Source organism: Glycine soja, chromosome 8 (assembly GCF_004193775.1).
Source record: "Glycine soja cultivar W05 chromosome 8, ASM419377v2, whole genome shotgun sequence".
Lineage (NCBI taxonomy): Eukaryota > Viridiplantae > Streptophyta > Magnoliopsida > Fabales > Fabaceae > Glycine > Glycine soja.
Window position 1 is genome coordinate 4,853,317 of NC_041009.1, and position 24,307 is coordinate 4,877,623.

Genomic DNA, 24,307 nt, shown 5'->3' on the forward strand with positions numbered 1-24,307 from the left:
TATAATTTTACTTTTTGATAATTCCTATAACATTCTGTATAGTGTAGAGGATTGAAACTTGGAAGACTGAAAACGTAGTTCTTCAACTTGGATTTGGATGCTGGTTCAATTATAACCTCTTCAATTTGCTCGATTTTCTTATTTTTATGGTCTTCTAACTCTTTACAGGGATGGTTCGGCACGAAAGTGAGACTCTTTTCAACTGAATTTTTTCCTTGTACACATAATAATCTCGTGATGAAACCAAAACCATACGTGTAAGGGATTTGAATTACATTTCTTCTTATTTTGACAAAATATGTCAACAGAATTTCTTTCAACAATGATGTCATCTTTTATTTACCTCTTTTTCTAGAAGTTGTTACGTGTTCTTGCACACGACATAAATCTGAGAATATCATAACAGCCAAAAGATGCTAGGCTTCCCTAGATACTAGAATGCAATCATATACTAAGGTTCCGTTGTTTACAGAAAAAGAGAAGAAATAAATAATAAAATAAAGTGTGACTCACTTTTACACTCTATTTTAATTCAAAACTTTCATCTCATTTCATTTTTTTCCACTCTAGCAAACTGTACCTGATTGAGCAAAATTGTTTTTCAACAGGGTAGTTTGAATCCCATGTATCTCCCTGATGTATAGTCTTTCCAAGTTCGAATGGCTCCGAAGCTAGTCATTAGAACAATACTTAAAGTCATCACTATGCTAACCGAAAATACTATTAAAGATGGTCTTCCATAGCTTTGAATTGCTTTCTGCACCACTAATAACCCAATTAGTGATGCAACAAAACATATTAGGGCCAAGATGAGGGCAGTCTCTATGTGATCCATGCCCAACAATAGGTATTGCAAGGCTGACATGGTGGATGAGAAGAAAACCATGAAAGAACATGTTGCTGCTGTGACCTATACAACAAAATAATTTGATTGCTTAGTCAATACCAGTTTTTCAGCCACAGCAGCACTATAATGATTACCGAGTTGATGGATTACACACTAGCCACTAATGCCTAATTAGCTTACGAGTTATGATCATCCTCTCTAGTCTAAGAAAAAAAAATCATGTATATTGGTGTAGAATGTAAACAAATCTCAACTAATTTGATCTTATTTAATGAAATCATTCCTAAACTATCCTTTATTTAATTCAGGTTTTATTTCCAATAACTCCTTTGATTCTCATGATATCAACTGCACAACCTTCAAAATGAAACAAGTTCCCAAAAATTGAAGTTTTCCAGCAATTAGCATAAAGGGCAGTTTAGGAAAGGGAAAAACTTAGATACAATACTTTAGATGTTGTTTGTGTTGTTCTCCTATTAGAATTAGAGTTTTATTTTGGTAATATGAAAAATAAAGATTTACATTAAAGGATTAGGTAGATTATCGAGATGAAAATTCAATTCAGATTGAAGAACACCAAAAATAACACCCAACATACCGAATCTAAGTTTTATTCTTTAGAAAATAAAGTTAATTAATATTCTAAAATCATCTTGATTTTTTTGTGTGTGCTTATATTCAAGACTGAACGATTATGATAATGGAACTTACCTCGGGAGCTATTCCAACATGTAGAAGAAGTGGACTTATCAGCATTCCACCACCAATTCCAAAGACACCACCCAATATCCCTGCTAGCAGTGCCATCATTGGAAAAATAAGCTTGTTTGATGGTCCATTTGAGGATAGGCATGAGTCCTGCATTGAATTTGATTGAATGAGTTTCTAATTCTTAAGCAACATTCAAGAACTAGTTTTCAGTGTATGATGTTTTACGAACCTCTTGCATGAGATTTTGGTCTTGATGGCTTTCTTTTCTATATACAATCCAAGCAGTGAAAAATAAAGCAAGAGGGACTTGAGCTGATGAAATAATCCAGTATCCCACACCACATGGCTCCATTGGAATGATACTCTATAATTTCATCAATTGCAATACAGGGTCATTCATCAGATGCATACATATATTATAAGACAAACAAACCAGAAAAAATAATTAACATCTGAAAGACTGAAACTTTACAGCAATTACATCTAGCAACTAGAAGAAAACAATGGTCTGCCCCTAGATTTTCGGCTACTTGTGTTCCACTACATTCCACCACAATGAAAGGGACTTTAAATCACAACAATAGAGGAAACAAAACACATTAATTCTCTTCTCACTTTTTGATACTAAAAAAACACAAATTTTCATCCAAAATCTATTAAGTTCTAAAATTTATTTTCAAAATAACTATTTTTAAAAATAAAATAAAAACAACTGGGAGATGTTTTCTCATATTCTTCTTATGTTTTCATCTTTGTCTACCCTCTCCCTCAATTGTAAACCTTTCTTTGTACCTTATACCACCCTTCACCAGCTTTCTGAGCAATATTGCATTTTGAAAACAAAAAATAAAAATTAAATGAAAATAAAACCCCCTCAATATTGAATTTGGTCAACTCAGGGACACAAATCTTGTTCTCCTGCACTCGTTGTTCATGCCAATCTAGAACATGTTAACCTAAGCATGTGGTTTAATAAATCTATAACATCACTATATAGCAATAAAAGGAGATATAAGGTTAGTTGGGTGATTAAGAAAGAAGGAAAGGAGAGAAAGATCACGGGTTCGATCCCTTCTGTTAAATAAAAACTAACAAACTAACAATTATAACATTTGCCTATAAAAAATAAAAAAAAACTATATAGCCATAAACAAGAAAGAACAAAATCTAACCTGTCCATATTTGTTTCCACGAAGAAGATAGAGGGAGAAGAAAGAGAACCAGACCAAGAGTAAGACCACTAATTTCAACCAAGGAATCCTCACCCTTATATTTTCTTCAGGAACCATAACCTGTTCTTCAATACTTTTTACCTTTTCTTTTTCTTTCTCTACCTGAACTCCCTCTTCCCTTTCTTCAGAACTCTCATCTTCCAATAGTCCTTTTTCTAGCCCTTCAAATCCATCATTTTTCCTTCTCTCCTCTGACTCAATCTTCCAAAACACCACTCCACTGTTGCAGGTCTTTGAGGTAGACCAAGTTAGAAAAACAGCAAATAGCATGGTAATCAACCATTCTGGGAACACAAGGTTGCATATGACTCCAACACTCACTCCTAGCAGCATACAAGGTTCTGATAAAAGTGCTATGTCATAGTCAATCAATGACTTGCCACCAAGTTTAGGATTTGTGGCACGAAGGTTGCACATGACATTTGCAATTGACCCTCCTGTGACCATGAAAGCTGACAAACTTGAAGCTGTTTTGAGGTCTAGGCTAGCCACAATGGTTAATATTGGTATGAAAAGTCCACCACCACCAATTCCACCAGCACTAGATATTGAAGAAGCTATGAAACATAACACTCCTGCCACCACTATAGGGCCAGAAATTTGAATATGTGCCTCTTGCAACCCTTGTGCACCATTTCCCCATTCATATATTTTCTGGAGGACATGGTCAATGCTGAGGGAATTTGAAATAGTTTGTGCTTGTTCTGCATTACAAGGATTGAAGGAGATGAAGGTGAGAACCAAACATGTGAGGCTGAGAAGAATCCTCATTTGCTTCTGAGAGGTTCTAGCAATTTGTAAAGAGTATGAGTGAATAGCTGAATGGCCTAATGCCTTTATATAGGGATAAAGAGGGACCGGTAACAAAGCCTTTTTTGATGAGCAAAAAACAAATAGGGTCACATGCACAAAGAAAACAATGGTAGAAAAAAAGTTGAACAAAAGAAAATTGAAATTCTTAAGGGATAACAATGACATGTTAAGGGTAGGCTTCTTTTATATTGTAATTTTTTAAAATGTATTTTTACTATTGATTATTAGAGAATTACCTTGTTTTTATTTACTTGTTTTTTTCCTCTTTCCATTTTATTCGAAAAATGTTAAGAGCTAGTGATAGCAATGCAGCAGGTAACAACAAGGAAACAGGGGATAATGCAGAAACAAGCAGCAACAATAACAGGCCGAAGAGGGTCATTACGAAGCCCACTTACTTGCAGGATTATGAGTGAATCACCAAAGCAAACCTCTGAGCAGTTGTATTGATAATCTCAGGCAGTTAATAAACTTTATTCAATAATTGATAGTGAAATCAAAAAAATTTGTTGTTAAAATCAGAAAAAAAGAATTTATTATTAATATATCAATTTGTTTAAATTTATTTGTTGAAAAAAATATTTATTTAATAAAATAATTTTTTTTATTTTTTAAGTATGTCTGTCTAAACTATTTTTAGTTAAAAACAGTTTTTAACTTATTTTAAGAAATACAACTTATCTACTTCTTAAAAAAGAATTTATTTTAAAGTTATTTTTTAAAAAAATTTAAACAATCTTGCCCATTAATATTTCTCTGAATAATTAGTTGCACTAATTAATTTTTTTAAAAAAATTAATAACAAAAATGATGAATTTTTCAACAAAGTAGTATTATAAATTTAGTAATAATTACGTGCATATTTGGATAAAAGTAAGAAATTTTATGCACATATTTTATGCAAATCCAATAAATAAAAATAAAATAAAAGTAAAAATAAGAATTTTAAATTTTTAACCAAAAAAATACTTTTACTTAAAAAAAATACTTTTTCACCTCAAAATCAAACAAGACTTTTCCCACTTTGACCTCTGTAACACAACTTGCTATGAGGATATCCTAAAAGTATAAACTATAAAACAATGGGTGCACCGAAAAGACAATTTAAACATGTGGTTTGGGGGTTTCAAATTTATCAAATGGGATAAAATTTAAATTAATACTTTAAAAGGAATAAGTTAAACTACTACTTTTGAATTTAAATTTATAAATTATTTTATGATTTTGTTTTTCATTGAAGTCGTAAATACAACTTTAAAGTCATAAGAATTTTTTTCTTTTGTATTTTTTTCCAAAAACGACTTTAAAGTTGTAATGTTTTTATTTTAAAATTATAAATTATTTTACGACTTTAATTTTTTAAAAATTTTAAATACTTTTTTATTTTAATTATTTAATAAATTAATGTATGTTTTCTTTTTTTGTTTTATTTAATATTTTTCATTTTTTTAGTAATGTTAAGGATTATTATTTGTTTTGTAAATTAAAAAATAATACAAAAGATTTAAATTTAAATAAAAATATTAAATGTACTAAATAATTCGAAGTGTCTCAAATTTTCCCCTCATGCCACCATTCGTTCAATTTAGCAATATATGTGGTTGCTCATTGTTTGAGTCATGTATTTATAATTTTTTGAACCTCAAATTCTCTTGTTGTACATGCGAACAAAATATTCTAATATTTTTTATTTAAATTTAAGTCTTTTTATTATTTTCTAATTTACAAAACAATGATCCATAATATTAGTATTAAATATAGAAAATATTAAATAATTAAAACCAAAAAATACATTAACTTAATAAATAATTAAAATAAAAAACTATTCACAATTTTAAAAGTATGCAAAAAATTTGAAGTAATATGAAAAATAATACAAAAGAAAAAAACTCTTAAACCTTAAAAATCGTGTTTTAAAAAAATAAAAGATTAAAGTCATAAATTTTTTTTACGACGTTAATGAAAAAAAAGAAAAAATTATAAAATAATTTACTACTTTCAATCCAGAATTTATAGGTTATCATACAACTTACCTATTTTCGTGTGTTAATTTAAATTTTACCCATTTGATAATTTTTTTAAAAAAAATCCCCTTTTTGTGATTTGCCTGGTGTGGGGTGTCTGTCCGCACGAGTTTGAAGATGTAATTCTGATGTATAGACATTTTGATGGTGTCTCCATCACTTTATATTTTAAATTAAATCACTTGTTTTTTGTTTCTTTCTATATCTCTCGGCATTTACGCTCCGAAGTGTCTAATTTAACATTTTGCTTGCGAGTTACCACCGGATGCTGCCTTTTGAATTCGGAGAGAAAAGAAGGGTAAAACAAAAAGAAAATAATTATATATGCATATATATATTAATTCTATAAATTACCGAATTCTATTAAGAAAATAATTCCTCTCAATATATTTATTCTTCTATATACACAGATTTAGATATTAATTACCGAGAAACACATTACATTAATTGGTATGGTATGAGATTCTTTCAACATAATAATTCTAAATCTTTAGTATATAATTACATTAAATAATTGAAGTAAAATTTATTCATTTATAATAGTTTTATCATATTCGAATAAGGTTATTTCTAATAAAAATACTTTGGTTTTAAAAAAGAAAGATTTAGATATTAATTGAATTCTAATCATATGCTTTGTTTTAAGAATAATTCTAGTCATATACTTAAAAATACTATTATCTGTCAACCAAACTATATATTATATTATACTACATTATATTGATATTATTATTCATCAACTATACCACATTATATTCATCATGCTGGACGAATGACTCTGAGGTAGATAAAGACAATTCACAAATTAATGTCTTTAAAGTGCCAAAATTTTCAATTATTTAAAAGCTAAACTGATAAAGGAGGCAAAAGCAGGAGAGACACAGCCCTCCATTATATATGCTTGCTGATTTTTTTAAGCACTTCCAGAAAGCGATATTTAATTGCAGAAAGCCTCTTTTTCCCTATCAGCGTGCATGTCTTTCACTAAAAAGCCGAAAGTAGGAATAAGTCCTTGTACTAACAAGATTTTTGATGGGCTATATAATTAATTTGAAAGAGTTTGTAGAAATACGGGCATGTCATTAAAAAGTTTCAATGATTTTAACATTATTGTTTGTTAGTGATTAAACTTGTGTTATTTAGTGTTGAAAAGATATAATCAACTATCAAGTATACATGTGTGGCATTTAATTTATCAGAAAGAGGAGGATATCTGAGATATCTTTTCAAAGTTTGAGTCTATTAATTCATGTGGATTTTAGATATTGTTTGATTTAATATGTATCGAACATTAGGCTAAACCAACCCTAAAGATATAATTTTATTTTCTTAAATATTCTTAAAGTTGTATTAAACTTAAGGTTTGTACTAGCTATTAAAGACACCTATCCCTATCAACGTCTCATCAATCTTCATTATAAATATCCACTGGTCCAAAATACTTCAATATGACCAACAAATTTTAACAAACCTTTTAATTTATTAATATATCTAGAGAATTCGCTTCTAGAGATATGCAATGTGTTTCTTAGCACACATCAAGTGACAAGCAAACACATAAACACCTAAGGGATTGGGGGGTTGTCAATTTTTAGGATCTAGACAAGATTTTTAACATTAGAATTTAATCCAAGTACCCCATACCTAATGGGTTGTATAAAAACTATGATAGGCAAGTGGAATAAAATTGCTAGAAGTTTATGTGAGTCAATATACAAAGTTTCAACTATTGGCTGCCACCAACCAGCACTTGGAAAGTTGGAACAATGTGGACTAGCACCGAGAACTGACAAGCAATCGACAGAATGTTTGTACACTAGCAATGATCATTCGTGCATATATAAAGGAGATAAGCATTGGGCATGCTGTGTGTGAGGATGGAAATTTTGTGACACTAAATGTAAATATGATTTGCTCTATTTATTGTAAGATTGATTGAACCCAACATAAATTAGTTGATTACCTAGGAGTAACTCTGAATTGACATATATAAGTAGTTTATGACTTCCACGATGATGTGCTCTAGGCCTTGCTTAGTTGCTCTAGTGCCCTCCCTTTCAAGAGTATAATAATTGGAAAAACTGATATCTTCAGACATCAATTTTGAATTCCAGTGATGGTGTTAAGGCTTGAGTTAGTTGTTCAATTTTTCAGAGTAGTTATTGGAAACATAAGAAGATGGGAAACTTAATATGGATCCAAAATGTTTCTCGCGGAACAATGATGATTAATTTTATTCTAATGTATCCAATCCTCTAAGTGGTAAGTCCAGCGATTTAATTTACTTGGGTCAGTCTCTTACTTCTGAAGTTATTGTCCAATTTAGCTTATTGTCCCCTTCCAACTTGAAATTCACCAACCTTGTCATATATATCTATAATAATGAAATCAATTCAATATATTATGTAAGAAAATATAAGGTGAGTTGAGTAATTAAAGAAAAAGAAAAAGAAAAAATGTTATAATTTGATTTCTATACTAAAAAAATTAATAATTGTTAACTAATATTTATCAATAAAAAAATTTAATGTATTTTCGTACTTAGGCATATTTGTACATAATGCTAGGAGAGCATATTAACAATTGGCAACTTTGTTTTATAGTTCTATTTCTTTGATTCTGGACGACTATTGATGATTTCTTATTGAAATGTCAATGATGTGTAGCTGGAAATGATACAATTCAGTTTTTTCTTCTTCAATCGGATTTGGCTTTTAAACAAAAAGTAGTTTCAATAGTGGATGTATTTGTACTAGCAACAACAGTCTTTTTCGGCTGTCTGTTCCTGTTTTTTTTTTCAATGTTTTTTTTTTCTTTTACTATTTTCATTTCTATTTATTAGGACCTAATTACTTAATTTATCAGAATTAAAAAAAATATTTATTTTATTTCACTATAAAGTTGGTGACTAATTTTTTAAAAAATATGACTGATTATTTTTTTAGTAGAAAATTATTTAATTTAGTTAAACAATAAACATGTCCTAATTTTTATTTTTATATATAAATTAAAACTATCAATTGCTATTAATATTTTTCTATTTTTTAATTGTTTGCTAGTATAATTAATTAATAGTATTTTAATCTAAAAGTAATTAATGCATATAATATTACGGGTTGATCACCTTGTGAAAAAGAACATGTACCAATTCTAATTTGCAGTTGGTAAACATGAATGAGGATAGTAATTTTTTTCTTCGGTTGTTATATTAAGATTTTACTTGCTATCTCTTAAGAAAAATAATTTAATATATATTATTGAGTCTTTTTTTTACAGGAATATTATTGATTCGATCTTACAAATAAGAAAATGTTCTTTCAATATTTTATTTTTTCTTTATTTTTTTAAAAATGTTTTATTTTCTTAAAGGGGTTAAAGATAAAATTTTAAAATTTAAAATTAACATATTAAATTTAACAAATAACTAAAAAAATCATATTAATTGACCACACATTATAAAAATTATATTTATGGAAAATAAATATATTATAAAAAAACAAAAGTGCATAAAACAACTATTAAAAAAATACATATGCATATTTTGTATATGTGTAAGTATTTGTTTTGAGATAGACTTATATATAAATATTTGAAGGGGCAGAATAATGCCACCTGGACAACATAAATACTTATGTTCTTAAACACAATTAAAAAATATTTGATACAAAACATTACACCACTTGTATATGTAAAAAAGATTGCTACTTCATAATCTATGAGATTTAAGATTGCTACTTTATATTTTTTTTATATAAAATTCCTTATATTAGGACTGTATTGTAATTTTCTTATTAAGAAAACATAACATTATGCATTGCATATAAAATAAAAATTAAAAAAAAATCGGGGAAAGGAGACATGGCTCCCTTCTAATACATGCGATAATGACCAAAAAATCTTCGTCCAAAAGTTATATTGAACTTAATCAACTCAAATAAGATTTCAAATTAAAGTTTTATGGATAAAAAAAATGTAATTAAATTTTTTTTACTAAAAGTGATTAATCAAAAATAAAGATTAATAATCAACTTTATAGATAAATATTATAAAAAAAATACATGAGATATTAACGTGGCCTATACTTTCTACATATCACCTTTGATTGCGCCTGGTTTTCCCCCACTGAAATGGCTAAAGTGATCTTGAATTCCACTCCTCCTCCACTTTCTTTCTGCACGCTACTTTTTTTCATTTCCATTTCTCTCACACGCTTACACGTGTAATGCCCTATAATCCAATTTAAACACACAATAAAAACCGTGGATTGTTGATTAAACATTTCAAATTTCAACCATATAATAACTGTGCTTGACGACAAGGTGGACACATTCTGCGAATTGAAGGGCACAAGGTATGATGATAATAAACACAAAACGGGGAACGAAAACAATATATGAGGAATGGAAATCAGAAGGCAATAAGGCTTTACGTGTCACTCAACTCTCACACATGGGTGATGGGAATAATGCACTATGCAGATCTTAAAAAAAAAAGTTTTCATTTCCTTTCCTTCACCCGAACCCAAGCAGGGGAACCATATTTTTGTGTCTGTACTTGCCCAAAATTCTTATTTCTAAAAGAAATTGCCTCTTAAATTGTTTAGAATCGACTAGTCTCTTGATTGCAAGTTTCCAACTATTTGGTAACCTTCCCTTGTACATTATTCCAAATGGCATTGTCTATGGAAAAGCAATCAGTTGCATCTCTGACTTTGTTGAACTTCATTGTGGACTTCATTCTCTCTGTTACTACCGAAATCTGTTGATGCCAACACAACTATTAATCATTGCTAAAACTTAATTATAAGATATTGACATTGCAACTACAATTTATTAAATGGACATTCAATGCAAGTAGTATAATAATGTCATGAGATGATGAGAAAAGGAGAAAAGGAGAAAAGTTAGATGTATTTTTCTCTCTCTCTATCCATCACATTATATAACCAATTCTACTTGTATTTTTTTCTTTCTCTTTGCTCTCTCTCACTAGGCACAGTGATAGGAAGAAGCACCAATGATTACTGCACCATCACCATCTAGCCATAGGTCATAACAGAATCTGTTTATAGCAAATTCTGTTATGCAGTTAGTAGTGCAATTCTGTTAGAAGAATATTATTGTTACATGATTTCCTTCCACTAACAGACAATCATGAGTCATGTATAAATAAACACTAAAGGAAATAGAATGGGCAGAGAAGAATTATCAAGTATCAATTTAGTGTAGCTTAAGATAGAGTAGCTTAATCTTTTGTTCCTCAACACACAGAAATGATATTGGGTGATCAAATATGTTTCTAGCTAAATACCAAGAATCTTGAAAACGAAAGAAAATTGAATCAAGAGATGGGAGGCACAAACAAAGAGTACCTCTTTGAAAGCTTTCTCTTGCAAGTGTGGAGGTTGCAATTCGTGTGCGGTATGAGATTGAGTTGATGTCTTCCTCCCAAAAATGGAGCAAATATATTTCCGGAATTCTCTAGCCTTGTTCCGGTACCGCTTGTTTCTTTTATGCTTCGATTGTTTCCAAGATGCACAGTAAGACATATAGAGGACAATAACAGAAGTCACAGAAAAAGCATAGCCTACAGCAAGATCTTCCTTGAACATTGTCCTATACAAAGTTCACTATTATTCGTGTAATCAACACAAGTTAAGCCAAGGGGGAACAGTGGAACCGGCCATGATAAATTATTGTTGGCAAAATAAATTTTTCTAATCCTAGAAAGCTGCCCAAGTTGTTGTGGGATATCACCACTTAACATGTTGTCATCAAGTTTAAGAGTATTCGGGTATGTGCAGTTACCTAAAGTTGCTGGAATTTCCCCATTAAATTTGTTAAATGAGAGATCTATGGTGCTAGCAAAAGTAAGTAATGTGGATATATCAGATGGAATGGGTCCTGTGAGGTTGTTTATAAAGGAAGGTTATCAATACATTTTATTTTATTTTTTTAATACTTTTTTTTTATAGAAATATACTTAGTTGAATTTGTGTTTAGAAAGTGAAGTTACATAGAAATACATTTTATTTTTATTTTTAATACTTTTTTCTCATACATGTACATGAGAAAAAAGACTATTTATTGTAATAATATAAAATAATTTTATGTTGTCATTCAATAATAAATTAATAAATATGATAATTTATTAATTTTTATGATAATTACTTTAAAAAGTCATATTAATAACAATTTATTATTAGATGTTAATGAAAAATATTTTTATATTATTAGTGCATGAATATTAATTTTTTTTATTAAATTTACAAATTATAAATTAATTAAGATTATTTTAGTAAAAAAATAATTAGAAAAGAGCCTTAAAAAAGACAAACAAAAAAATTATATATAAAGAAGAAGATAGTATTTGATTATCAGCCATCACTAGTTCCTGTTTTTGGTTTTGTTCTTCGGGCAGTTGACTTGAGTTTAATTTTCATTAATCTCAGTAGAAATTTTTTAACTGCACTTAACCTTAACAAGACACAATTTCTTGATATTCTTTCAAATCTATATACTTCTAGAGGTTAATTTGTCGATAGAGGAGATGAGTTAAGAAGATTATAGACTATCCGTATTAATATTTCAAAGTTAGCAAAAGGGATTATTTGTTTATAGAAGAAAAATTGAAAGAATAATGAATACTATAGTTAAAGTAGAGTCATGACTTAAAAGGTAAAAGATAATGCGATGAATATTACAAGATGAAATTTTAAATTTAACAGGATAGTCACACTTAGATGAATACCGAAGGAGACACACCATGAAACAAGTTTCTAGAGTAGTGAAAAAAAGCAATATATATGAAACTTCACATCTCAGTATATAAAAGGAGACACACTCTTGAATGTTAGATGAGTATGCCTGTTGAATTCCTTTATAGCTCAACAATTTCATCTACACTAGTAGAAGAACTAGATACGTTGAGTGTGTCAGAACCATCACTTATTCTACGTCGCTCTCCCCATATATCGATCATATAGTTATAAACTTCAAGCATCGTTGGTCTTTCATCTGGGAAAGGCTTAACACACTTACATGCAACTTTGATGAGAGTGTAGACCTCATTTTCAAAACCTTCCCCAATGAGAGATTCCTCAATTGCATCATAAAAATTCGATGGGTTGCCAGACAGGTTAGTAGCATTGTATGATGAACGCGACAACTCGTTAAATGTTTTCCCTGTGATTAGCTCAAAAATCAAACTACCAAAATCATAGACATCCTTCTTCCCATCACTTACATAAAATATCGTGCTTGCACCATCCTCAATGTTGGGATTCATAAACTTGGCCTTTCCAAAATTGGATATTTTGGGTTCAAAATTCTTATCTAGCAAGACACACTCCGAACTTATATTACGATGCACAACATGCAAATTGCAGGTATAATGGAGCCAGGATAAGCCTCTTGCTACCCCAAGAGCTATTTTGATCCTCTGAGGCCAATTCAATCTTGTAACTTCACTTTCTAAAGGATGCAACCATTTTGAAAGCCTTCCATTTGGCATGTGTTGGTATACCAGAATCCTCTCATTTCTTTCTACACAGAATCCAAGCAGGGGAACTATATTTTTGTGTTTGTACTTACCCAGAATTCTTATTTCCAAAAGAAATTCCTTCTTAAATTGTTTAGAACCAAAAAGCCTCTTAATGGCAAGGTTCGAACCATCAGTTAGCCTTCCCTCATACATTATTCCAATTTTCCCCATCCCAATGGCATTTTCTAATGAAAAGCAGTCTGTTGCATCTTTGATTTCGGTCAAACTCATCGTGGACTTCATTCTTTCCATTACTAGAGAGATCTGTTCATGTCAGCACAACTTTTAGTCATTGTTAAAACTTAATTATAATACATTAACCCCAATTTATTACATTCTTTTGGCATAATATCAATATAAAATATCTATCAACTTTATTAATGATTAATCTTTGCCAAAAAATCTGATTAACAATTTTTAATAAAAAAAATAATCACATTTTTTTTATTTAGCAGACTCAAATCACATGTCTTACTTAAGAGACTCAACCCTAATAACCCTAGAATCAGACACATGTTGGTTTACCAAATCTTGAAAATACGTAACTTAAAATTTATTAAGAATTCAAAACAAAATTGGGTCATTTAAGGGTAGCTTTACCATATTTGAGCCTATATTCACCAAATCTTGAAAACAAAGATATTTGAATCCAGAGTATGCAGGCAATGTTTGAGAAAGAGAGATGGATACTGGATGCTAAGTACGAGGGATAAAGAGTACCTCTTTCATAGCTTTATCCTGCAAGTGCAGAGCTTGAAATTGGTGTGTGGGGTCAGCTTCAGAAGGTGTCTTCCTCCCTGAGATGGAACAAATATATTTGCCGATTTCTTTAACCTTATTCCAGTGGTTGTTGTTTCTTTTATGCTTTGACTGATGCCAAGGTTTACAGAGGAACATATAAAGGAAAATTGAAGAAGTCAGCGAAAAAGCATAGCCAACAACAAGGCCATCCTTGAATGATTGAGGGAAATCATCGCTTGAGCAGGGTGGCAAAGGCCCTCCACAAAGTTGGGTATTATTCGCATAAGCTTCAGCACTAGTCACGCCATCCCGGAACAAAGGCAACGGCCCTGATAAATTATTGTTGGCAAAAGAAATGTTTCTAATCCTTTGAAGCTGCCCAAGTTCTTGTGGGATATGACCGCTTAACATGTTGTTATCAAGTCTAAGAGAATTCAGGTAACTGCAGTTAGCCAAACTTGGTGGAATTTCCCCATTAAACTTGTTATTTGAGAGGTCAATGGAAGTAGCATAAGGGAGTAATGTGGATATATCAGATGGGATGGGTCCTGTGAGCTCGTTGTGTGAAAGGTCTAAGCCTACCAACGAAGAGCAACCCCTAAGGCCTCGTGGAAACTCACCCTTCAGACCCATGTTTGTGAGGTTGAGATTTAGCACTTTATTCTCCCCATGTTGCCAGCATTCAACACCAACAAATACACATATGTTTACGTCGTTGAACTTCCAACTGGAAAAGTAATCATGCGGGTCTTCCAAGGATTCCTTAATGGAACTTAAACAGAATACATCAGTGTCAGTACCGTGACCTACCATTAAGACACCCAGTAACAAGCCACACAAGAATCTCTCGATCACAATACTCCTTTTTATTTGGAAACCCATTTCGCTGCACGTACACATAATTTGAGCCTACATGAGCATGGAGATTATTGTGATGCATTCATTGAACATGTTTAGTGTTGGAGATTCAACATCAATCATGCAACCTTCTAAGAAGTAGAGCATTGGTAGTACTAGTAAAGTATTCACCATATATATTTTGTGAGGAGTTTGGCTTGATGTTATTATGAGTTTGAATCTTACTGGTGCCCGGAGCAGAGCATTAAATACCACCACAACAATAAGACTTCAGAGAAATATTAGTCAATGTGACACACCTAGATAACTTATTATTAACATCTCCTAAATTAAGGAAACTATAATTAATTCTAATCAAGTAATTATTGAATATATTTTTAACTTAATAAATATATATTTGGTTGTCTGTATTATTGGTTAGGATGATATGATCTGAAATCAAAGACTATTCAAAAGTCGTATCCACTCACTCCACTTCATTTTTTTATTATAAAACAAACGTGTTTTGACTGTTTCAATACGGAGTATGAATCAAGTCAAAGTCTCCACATTTAGTGGCGCAACTACACGCATGTGAGGGTAACCATGTGAGGCACATGTGTGCATTTGTATTTTTCATTTTTTAAAATTTATTAAATTTGTAAATAAAATTTTATATTTTTATATTTTATTTCATCTATATTTATATAATTGAACTTATTAATTTTATTTTTTATAATTTACACCCATTAATTTAGAGTTGTGGATCCACCGTTCACATTCTACAACAATCACCATTACCATCATTGAGTCATATATTCCTGTTGATTAAGTTCATTATGACTTTTCGGCATATTTACACGTGGCAATAGGAGTGAGAGTCTTGCAACACCTTACTCCCAAAGCTTGGTTATAAATGAAGGAAAGTAGACAAAAATAAAGAGAGTCCATAACACTAGTAACATTTCAACAGGATCTTATTCATAAAAAATAAAGATGCAAGAGGATACATCTCACCTGGACTAAAGTCTAAAGATATAATTAATATAGTTTGTATAAATATAATTCTTACAAGACTTCACGGTCTTCATTTTACAAGTTGAATTGGTGTGGTTGAATTAAGCTAGAAGTCTTTTTGAGTTGTATTTAGTAGGAATTCAAGACAGGTTGGTATCAGAGAGTTTAAAATAATTCATGTGTTTTATTCCATCAATTGAATTATATTTTTTTGATAATAAAACTATAAGTTTAAGTTTTAAGATGCATGATAATAAATTTTATTGTAAATTGGACTATGCATATCTTTATTAACTATTTATGCGATGAGGTCCACATCTAGCATATAATCCTTATAAAATTTGGATAATCGTGCAATAAATAGATTTCTTTTTCCTTATTCAAACATTTTACATGAAATTAGATGGTTATTTTCACAGACGCTTCCAAGGAACGTTCTGTCCTAGGCTGAAATGCTAGAGAGAAACATTTTGGCCAATTTAATTTGAATATCAGAAACATGCTATGTCTGCCCAATCTATAAGATATGTTGATGATAAAAAAAATAATCTATAAGATTTGTTAGGGCCTAGGGGACATGAGTGAGCTCATTAGGAGAGAAGAAGAACATATCACCAAACTAGGACCAATAGGAACCAGAAAGATACAAAATAATGTGGGAGATGTGTTCTATTTACAGAACTTATTAGTGTGTATCTCATGTAGTGGGATAAGGCTTTCATGTTGTTATATTACTAAGTATCTAACAACTAATAAATTAACCAATCAAGCTAACTATTCCAAGCTTCAAGAATGTGAGGCATTTCGGCTAGACATATCAATATAGAAACGTAATAAAAAACACTAGAACGTGGAAGAATCTTCAAAAAGGCCATCTCTCTCCCATATGTTGCTCATCTTACTATACACTTCAAGCATCGTGGGCCTTTTAGGAGGTAAAGGATGAACACAGTCACATGCAACTCTGAGTAAAGCAGAAACCTCATCTTCAAATTCTATCTCATTTAGACATTTATCCACGGCATCATAGAAGCCAAAAGGGTCCTCGAACAGATTAGTAGCATATGTGTAAGTTGTAAAAGGACCATTAGTATTAGCATTGCTAAAACATTTACTTGTTTGGCCGAATGCCTTCCCCCTAATCACCTCAAAAAGCAAAGTTCCAAAGTCATACACATCCTTCTTATCAAATCCAATGTTTTTGTCTAGATCATAGTCTATGAAAATGGCCATTCCAAAATTGGATATTCTTGGCTCAAAATTGTTTCCTAACAAGATACTCTCGGGACCAATACTGAGATGAACCATATGCAAGCTATGATGAAGGCAGCATAACCCTCTTGCAACACCTAATGCAATCCTTATAACTGCAGGCCATCCTAATGTGGTGGTATCATTCAACCAATCAGAAACTCTTCCATTTGACATGTAATGATACACCAAAATTCTTTCATTTTTTTCTTCTTCTATGCAGAAACTGATGGGGACCATTATGTTTCTGTGACTGTACCTCCCCATCATTATTTCTAAATCGAAACTTCTGATACACAACTCAGAATCATAGAGTTTCTTAACTGCCAGCAAGAACCAACCGTTGGGAAGTGTTGCCTTGTACATTGTCCCAGTCCTTCCCTCACCAATGACACTGTCCTCACTGAAGTGTTCGGTTGCTTCATACAGTTCTGCGAAGCTCGTTCTACATGTCAACCATCCAATGTCATTGATCTGTAGTTGTAATTTATCATAGAAAATTAATAATCTAAACTATTGAAGACAAAGTAGTATAAATGAGTTTCAATGGAATTATATATATCCTAGAAAATAAAATGTATTTAACTTGGTAGGATTGTTATTTCTAATAACAATAAGTTTTTTCAAAGATCAAGGATTCATGGTAACCTTTATTCTTCTCTCTAGCAACTCCACAGGAAGATCTCTGTCTATCTGTCTTGCTCTCTTTCGTTTCTGTTCATGAAAATGCATGCGACAACAGATTACCATTAATGACAGTTATGTCGTAAACAATTTTTTAAATGAAATCTCATGTAAATTTATGTATTTTAATTTTCATACATTATTTGTATAAAAATAATTATTCTGTCAATTACCGTGGATATTCCATTAAAATTATTATGAAAAGGAAAGAATCTTATATTCATAGTCATCTATAATTGGAACACAGTGCATTCAAATTAAATTCAAAATCACAAGGTGGACACTTACAATTTTTCTAACTCAACATAAAGTGAAAATCCGTATTGTTGTATATTATATGATTTTAAATTGAGGTCGTGGTCACGGCTGGAGTTGTGTCACCTTTCTTGATATTGCGAAAAATTACAAATAAATGTGATCATAATTACAGTCACAAACACTCCAAAAACCTTGATGTCCTAGTTGAAACACGGTCACAGATCATTTTTAAAAACCTTGATTGTAAGTAGACATGCTCATCGGTCATCACTATATCAATCATATTCTAAAACAACTTTCAATATTATCAAAACAATTTGCAAAACAAAAAGAATGATTGTAACAGTTAATGAACTAGCAAACTAACATTTCTGTAAACTGTCTACAATCCATATAGAATAAAAAGAAAGTGCCTAAGAGAGATGCAAAGGGAAAGACAACCTCTTTGTTTTTTTCTTGTTTCAACTCCTGAAGCGGCAACTTACGCTTCTGTGTTGCTTTCTTAAATCCACCCGTTCTATTCTTCCTGTTCTTGATAAGTTGTGCAGGGAGACAAGAGGACATATAAAGTACTATGACAAAAGTTGCAGCAAAGACATATCCAGCTGTAAGACCTTGCCTAAATGATTCATTGAATTGGTTGGAAGATTCCATCAAATCAATTACAGAATATCAAAGTCCACCATAGAGTACCCTGTTATTTGCATAGTTCACTACAACTTCTTGTTAGCTATGTAAATTAAATTCTATAAAAAGTAGACCTTAAAAATATCTACTGGAACTTCACCTGATAACTCCTTACTTGTTGAAACAGCAGCTAGTTGAATGTATGAGAGAGCAGATGTTATGCAATGGAAAATTGATGAGTTTTACTTGTTAGTAGTTTCTTATTTGTATATTCATGAAAGCCTCTCTATCCGCGTTGGAATGCTCTTTGACTTTTTTACTTCTTTTGATTGGAAAGCAGACGTGTTACACCTGTATGAATTCTAGCATGATTGGTTTCCCAGAACATGGAAACAATATATATCAGCTTCTGCATATATCTCTCTTTGTGAGGGATATGATGTGAAAATGAGTGGTTGGAGTCCTCTTGTGGACCATCTTTTTAGTGATATCTAAAAAACAATTTTTTTTGGCACCAAGTATAGTAGTTATAATTAAAAGGCTCCAATAATAGTTTCATTCCTATAATAGGAGATTTTTTTAGCCATTATAAATATAAAAAAAAAAACTGAAAAAGGGAAACCATATTTTAAAACATGATTTTATAAGATGACTTACACTTTTTTTAACTTTTTCAAAATGTATCCGTTTCTCCCTAACGTGTTAGACTGTTATATTAACAAGAAGAAAATTAAAATATTTTTTAATCCTCAATTTCTTCTTACTACTGCTGTTTAAATCTTTGATGTATGGTTTTTTTCTGTATCCTTCTCCTCAATTTCTTCTTACTGCTATGGTCAATAAGCCATTTATTACACTAAAATACTAGTATTTCCATAATCTGGTAACAGTTACCTCACAATACCCCACGCGATTTCTTTGTTCATTCATGCAGTAGTTTTTTCCAAGAAATAACATTTGTCTTTTCTCCCTAACGTGTTAGACTGTTATATTAACAAGAAGAAAATTAAAATATTTTTTAATCCTCAATTTCTTCTTACTACTATTGTTTAAATCTTTGATGTATGGTTTTTTTCTGTATCCTTCTCCTCAATTTCTTCTTACTGCTATGGTCAATAAGCCATTTATTACACTAAAATACTAGTATTTCCATAATCTGGTAACAGTTACCTCACAATAACCCACGCGATTTCTTTGTTCATTCATGCAGTAGTTTTTTCCAAGAAATAACATTTGTCTTTTCTCCCTAACGTGTTAGACTGTTATATTAACAAGAAGAAAATTAAAATATTTTTTAATCCTCAATTTTTTCTTACTACTATTGTTTAAATCTTTGATGTATGGTTTTTTTCTGTATCCTTCTCCTCTTCTTAAACTCTAGGATCTGCACAGAAATGGTTTTTCAAATAAAAAGGGATATTCTCATGCATGCCTTCTGGTGTTCTTCCTTACTCAGTTTCTGCATGGTAGTAGTAGCTCATGGCGTTGAAAGCGATATATCCTGCTTAAAATCAATTAAGAACACCTTAGAAGACCCACATAACAAATTATCAAGTTGGAAGAACTTCAACAACAAAACCAACGGTTTCATATGCGATTTCGTTGGCGTTGAATGCTGGCACCCTGGCGAGAATAAAGTGCTACATCTCAACCTCACAAACATGGGTCTGAAGGGTGAGTTTCCACGTGATCTTCGGGATTGCCCTTCATTGACATCCTTAAACCTTTCACACAACGAGCTCACAGGACCCATCCCATCTGATATATCCACATTACTCCCTTATGCTACTTCCATTGACCTATCAAATAACAAGTTTAATGGGGAAATTCCACCAAGTTTGGGTAACTGCAGTTACCTGACTTCTCTTAGACTTGATAACAACATGTTAAGTGGTCAAATCCCACAACAACTTGAACAGCTTCCTAGGCTTAGAAAAATCTCTTTTGTCAACAATAATTTATCAGGGCCGGTTCCTCTGTTCCAACCTGGGTTAACTTGTGTTGATTGTTATGCCAATAACAGAGAACTTTGTGGAGGGCCTTTGCCACCATGTGGGTCAAGCGATGATTTCACTGAAACATTCAAGAAGGGCCTTGCTATTGGCTATGCTTTTTCGGTGACTTCTGTTATTGTCATTTATATCTCCTACTTTGCACCTTGGGAACAATCAGAATCAAAGCATAAAACAAATTACAAGGCTAAAGAATTCCGCAAATATATTTGCTCCATCGCAGGGAGGAAGACACCAACTGAACCTCATACCGAACAAGAATTGCAACCTCTGCAGTTGCAAGAGAAAGCTATCAAAGAGGTACTTTTCTATCCCTACCATCCTCCTCTGGATTATCCAATTAGGTCTTGTAAGTATCCCAATTCCTCCTCTGGATTATCCAATTAGGTCTTTTAAGTATTCCAATTATGTAATTTTAATTCTTTCATTAGTATGAATTTCTTGATGTAACATTGATTAATGACATCATCTTGTGTCATGTTAAATGACACGTCATCAATCAATGTTAAATTAATATAATTTAACTCATAGAATAAAATTACATAATTGTGATATCTAGAAATTCAATTGGTATATTTGGAACTCAAAAACTAAAATCTTCCTTTTTAGATACTAAGTATACAATTAAAACTTTAGGATCAAAATTAAACAATTGGAATTGGAACTAAAAGTGTAATTAAGTCAAAAGAAAATAAAAAAGAAAAAGTGATAAATAAATGATGTGATAGGAAAAGCTAAAAAAAAATAAGTGTAAGTTTTATATTTTTTCTTGATTAAAAAACTCTAAAATATAAAATAAAATTTGTCAAAAATCAGAATACTGTATCTTTTTTATGAAAATTGATTCATAAAGAACAACATTTTTCTTTATAGATTAGATATGGAAAAGGGAAATAATTAAAAGATACTAATGAACAATGTTTGTCTTAAACTAATAAACAATCAGATAGACAGAAATAAAATTATGTTCTGAAGTCTAAATAGAAAGAAAAGAAAAACAATAGGAGTAACTAGTAGAATGTCCATGTAATAGTAGTGTTAATGCATTATAATTAAGTTTTAGCAATGATTAATATTTGTGATGGAATCAACAGATTTCTGTAGTGACAGACAGAATGAAGTCAACAATGAGGCTCAACGAAGTCAGAGATGCAACTGATTGCTTTTCCATAGACAATGCCATTGGGATGGGGAAAATTGGAATAATGTACAAGGGAAGGTTACCAAATGGTTGGAACCTTGCGATCAAGAGACTATTCGATTCTAAACTATTTAAGAGGCAATTTCTTTTAGAAATAAGAATTTTGGGCAAGTACAGACACAAAAATATAGTTCCCCTGCTTGGGTTCTGTGTGGAAGGAAAGGAAAGGATTCTGGTATACCAATACATGTCAAATGGAAGGCTTTCAAAATGGTTGCATCCTTTAGAAAGTGAAGTTACATTGAAATGGCCTCAGAGGATCAAAATAGCTCTTGGGGTAGCAAGAGGCTTATCCTGGCTCCATCATATCTGTGATTTGCATGTTGTGCATCGTAATATAAGTTCGGGATGTGTCTTGCTAGATAAGAATTTTGAACCCAAAATATCCAATTTTGGAAATGCCAAGTTTATCAATCCCAACATTGAGGACAGTGCAAGCACAACATTTTATGTAAGCGACGGGAAGAAGGATGTCTATGACTTTGGTAGTTTGCTTTTTGAGCTAATCACAGGGAAAACATTGAAGGAATTATCATGTTCATTCAATACTACTAACCTATCTGGTAACCCTTCTAATTTTTATAATGCAATTGAGGAATCTCTAATTGGGGAAGGTTTTGAAAATGAGGTCTACACTCTCATCAAAGTAGCATGTAAGTGTGTTAAGCCTTTCCCAGATGAAAGACCAACGATGCTTGAAGTTTATAACTATATGATCGATATATGGGGAGAGCGACATAGAATAAGTGATGGTTCTGACACACTCAACGTATCTAGTTCTTCTACTAGTGTAGATGAAATTGTTGAGCTATGAAAAATATCAACGGGCATACATACTCATCTAACATTCGTGAGTGGACTCCCATTTTCTCAAGTGGCAACTCTCCTCTATTTTATTTGCGTACAAGTTTATTTATTAGATATGGCCCTCTTTAGGGGAAAAGCAAGTTATATTTAGGCCTACATGTATCTATATTGTTCATGATGTAAGTTTAAAAAAAACATTTTATTTTCTAAGAATATTACAGATGTCATATAAGTACTTTACTCGCTATTATTAATATTATGCTTGCTTATTTTTGGGGTGTTGCGCATTATTCTTTCAACATTTCCTGCAAATTTAATCCGTAGAAAATCTGCATGTGATGCTGAAATTTGTTGCTGTGTCACTTGTCAATTTGAGAGGAGTATCATAAGAAAAAACCAATTAGAAGGGAAGATTAAAAAAACCTTGTAACCATTGCCAGAGAAGAAAAGAGAAAATCATTCTCATAGTTTTACAGAATATTCACGGCAAAATCACATTTGTGACTTAATTTGTTAACCATTAGAATCAGATGATTTTTGTCATCAAGTTCAGGACGTGTGATTCTTCAATTTAAATAGTTAGATCATTGAATCATTGCTTATAGTGGGGGATAATCAATCCGTACTATGTACAATTTTTCTTATTCTTTCATCTTTATTATTCTTTATTTGTTTTTCAAATAACCAAATAAATTTTATTCAATAGAGTACAAGGATTACCCAAACTCTTTTACATGATATTCAATTCCTGCTCTTCGTGTCTTCATCATCAGCAAAATAACTTTCTTTGTTGTTAAAACCGGATACAACAGAGAAAGTTTTTTTTAACTAAATTATAATATATATTTCTTATCTTACTCTGTAATAAATATTTATTTTAAAAACAAACAAAAAAATATTACATGAGTATATAAAACAACATTTTTAAAGAGTTTAATTATCAAACACAATTCATAGTATATAGGATTTATAAGGTGATTAAAATAAGACTCATAATTTTTGTTATAAAGATGTGACATCTTATTGGTTGATTGTATTAAAAATCTTTACACTGTCATTAAATTCATTTTTAAATTTATTACACAAGAATTACAATATTCCAAACTATTTTCTTGAAAATGTTACGCCTAGGAGTGAAAATATGACAGACCACTTGACAAAAGTTTATTGCTTGACCTACATTAGATTCAAGGCTAGACCTTTCAAAAAATAAATCTATAATATTATAGTGTAAACAATAAATATGTCTTCTGCAAATTAAAATAACTAAAATAGTCATGAGTTATTCTTGCATAAAACCAGAGCCATTATATTAAAAAGGACTTAAGTGGAAAACAAAAGAATATAGAGGATACAAGTGTTAACATAACTGTTACATGAATTGTATGAACTAAAAAGTAACTTGCCCCACAAAAGTTTCCTAAGTTTACATATATACCATGGATGGTCTAAATTTGGAGCTCTGATGATGAGGACCTCTCTTTGCTCCTAATCTACCCATCGGCCAATGGTTTGAAAAATATTTTTTAAGTGTTTATTTCTTATAAATAGTTACATTAATATATCTTTTGTTTTTATTTTCAAATATTTGTGTAGAAAACAATGAAAAATAAAATAAGCTGGCATTTCATTAATATTTATAAAAAACAAGAATTATAAATAAAAAAAATGTATGCCCAAATTAAAATTGTAATTTAACTTTT

At 31.0% G+C, this 24,307-nt stretch overlaps 5 protein-coding genes across 6 annotated transcripts; 1 reads left to right on the forward strand and 4 right to left on the reverse strand.

Annotated features, from left to right (window-relative positions):
• Window positions 1-258: 258 nt before the first annotated feature.
• On the reverse strand, window positions 259-3,561 carry LOC114421340 (sulfite exporter TauE/SafE family protein 2-like). Its single transcript, XM_028387220.1, has 4 exons — window positions 2,731-3,561; window positions 1,788-1,922; window positions 1,559-1,705; window positions 259-910 (listed from the first exon to the last, which is right to left on the reverse strand). Exons 1-4 carry the CDS (start codon window positions 3,559-3,561, stop codon window positions 602-604), a joined length of 1,422 nt encoding a protein of 473 aa, XP_028243021.1. The 3' UTR covers window positions 259-601.
• Window positions 3,562-10,108: 6,547 nt separating this feature from the next.
• LOC114421458 lies at window positions 10,109-11,603 on the reverse strand. The gene is made up of 2 exons (XM_028387379.1): window positions 10,999-11,603; window positions 10,109-10,385 (listed from the first exon to the last, which is right to left on the reverse strand). Exons 1-2 carry the CDS (start codon window positions 11,236-11,238, stop codon window positions 10,263-10,265), a joined length of 363 nt encoding a protein of 120 aa, XP_028243180.1. The 5' UTR covers window positions 11,239-11,603; the 3' UTR covers window positions 10,109-10,262.
• A 676-nt stretch (window positions 11,604-12,279) lies between these two features.
• On the reverse strand, window positions 12,280-15,003 carry LOC114422984 (probably inactive leucine-rich repeat receptor-like protein kinase At5g48380). The gene is made up of 2 exons (XM_028389565.1): window positions 13,890-15,003; window positions 12,280-13,433 (listed from the first exon to the last, which is right to left on the reverse strand). The coding sequence occupies exons 1-2, from the start codon at window positions 14,808-14,810 to the stop codon at window positions 12,507-12,509; spliced, it is 1,848 nt and encodes a 615-aa protein (XP_028245366.1). The 5' UTR covers window positions 14,811-15,003; the 3' UTR covers window positions 12,280-12,506.
• Window positions 15,004-16,293: 1,290 nt separating this feature from the next.
• Window positions 16,294-18,988, reverse strand: LOC114421955 (probably inactive leucine-rich repeat receptor-like protein kinase At5g48380). 2 transcript variants are annotated; one of them, XM_028388102.1, is made up of 4 exons: window positions 18,760-18,988; window positions 18,399-18,670; window positions 17,664-17,729; window positions 16,294-17,489 (listed from the first exon to the last, which is right to left on the reverse strand). In XM_028388102.1, the coding sequence occupies exons 2-4, from the start codon at window positions 18,609-18,611 to the stop codon at window positions 16,608-16,610; spliced, it is 1,161 nt and encodes a 386-aa protein (XP_028243903.1). In that variant the 5' UTR covers window positions 18,612-18,670; window positions 18,760-18,988; the 3' UTR covers window positions 16,294-16,607. The 2 variants fall into 2 exon arrangements, with proteins under 2 accessions (XP_028243903.1, XP_028243901.1); XM_028388100.1 differs by having other exon boundaries at window positions 18,399-18,651; window positions 18,745-18,987.
• A 944-nt stretch (window positions 18,989-19,932) lies between these two features.
• On the forward strand, window positions 19,933-22,873 carry LOC114424569 (probably inactive leucine-rich repeat receptor-like protein kinase At5g48380). Its single transcript, XM_028391423.1, has 2 exons — window positions 19,933-20,896; window positions 21,691-22,873. The coding sequence occupies exons 1-2, from the start codon at window positions 19,979-19,981 to the stop codon at window positions 22,609-22,611; spliced, it is 1,839 nt and encodes a 612-aa protein (XP_028247224.1). The 5' UTR covers window positions 19,933-19,978; the 3' UTR covers window positions 22,612-22,873.
• Window positions 22,874-24,307: the final 1,434 nt, after the last annotated feature.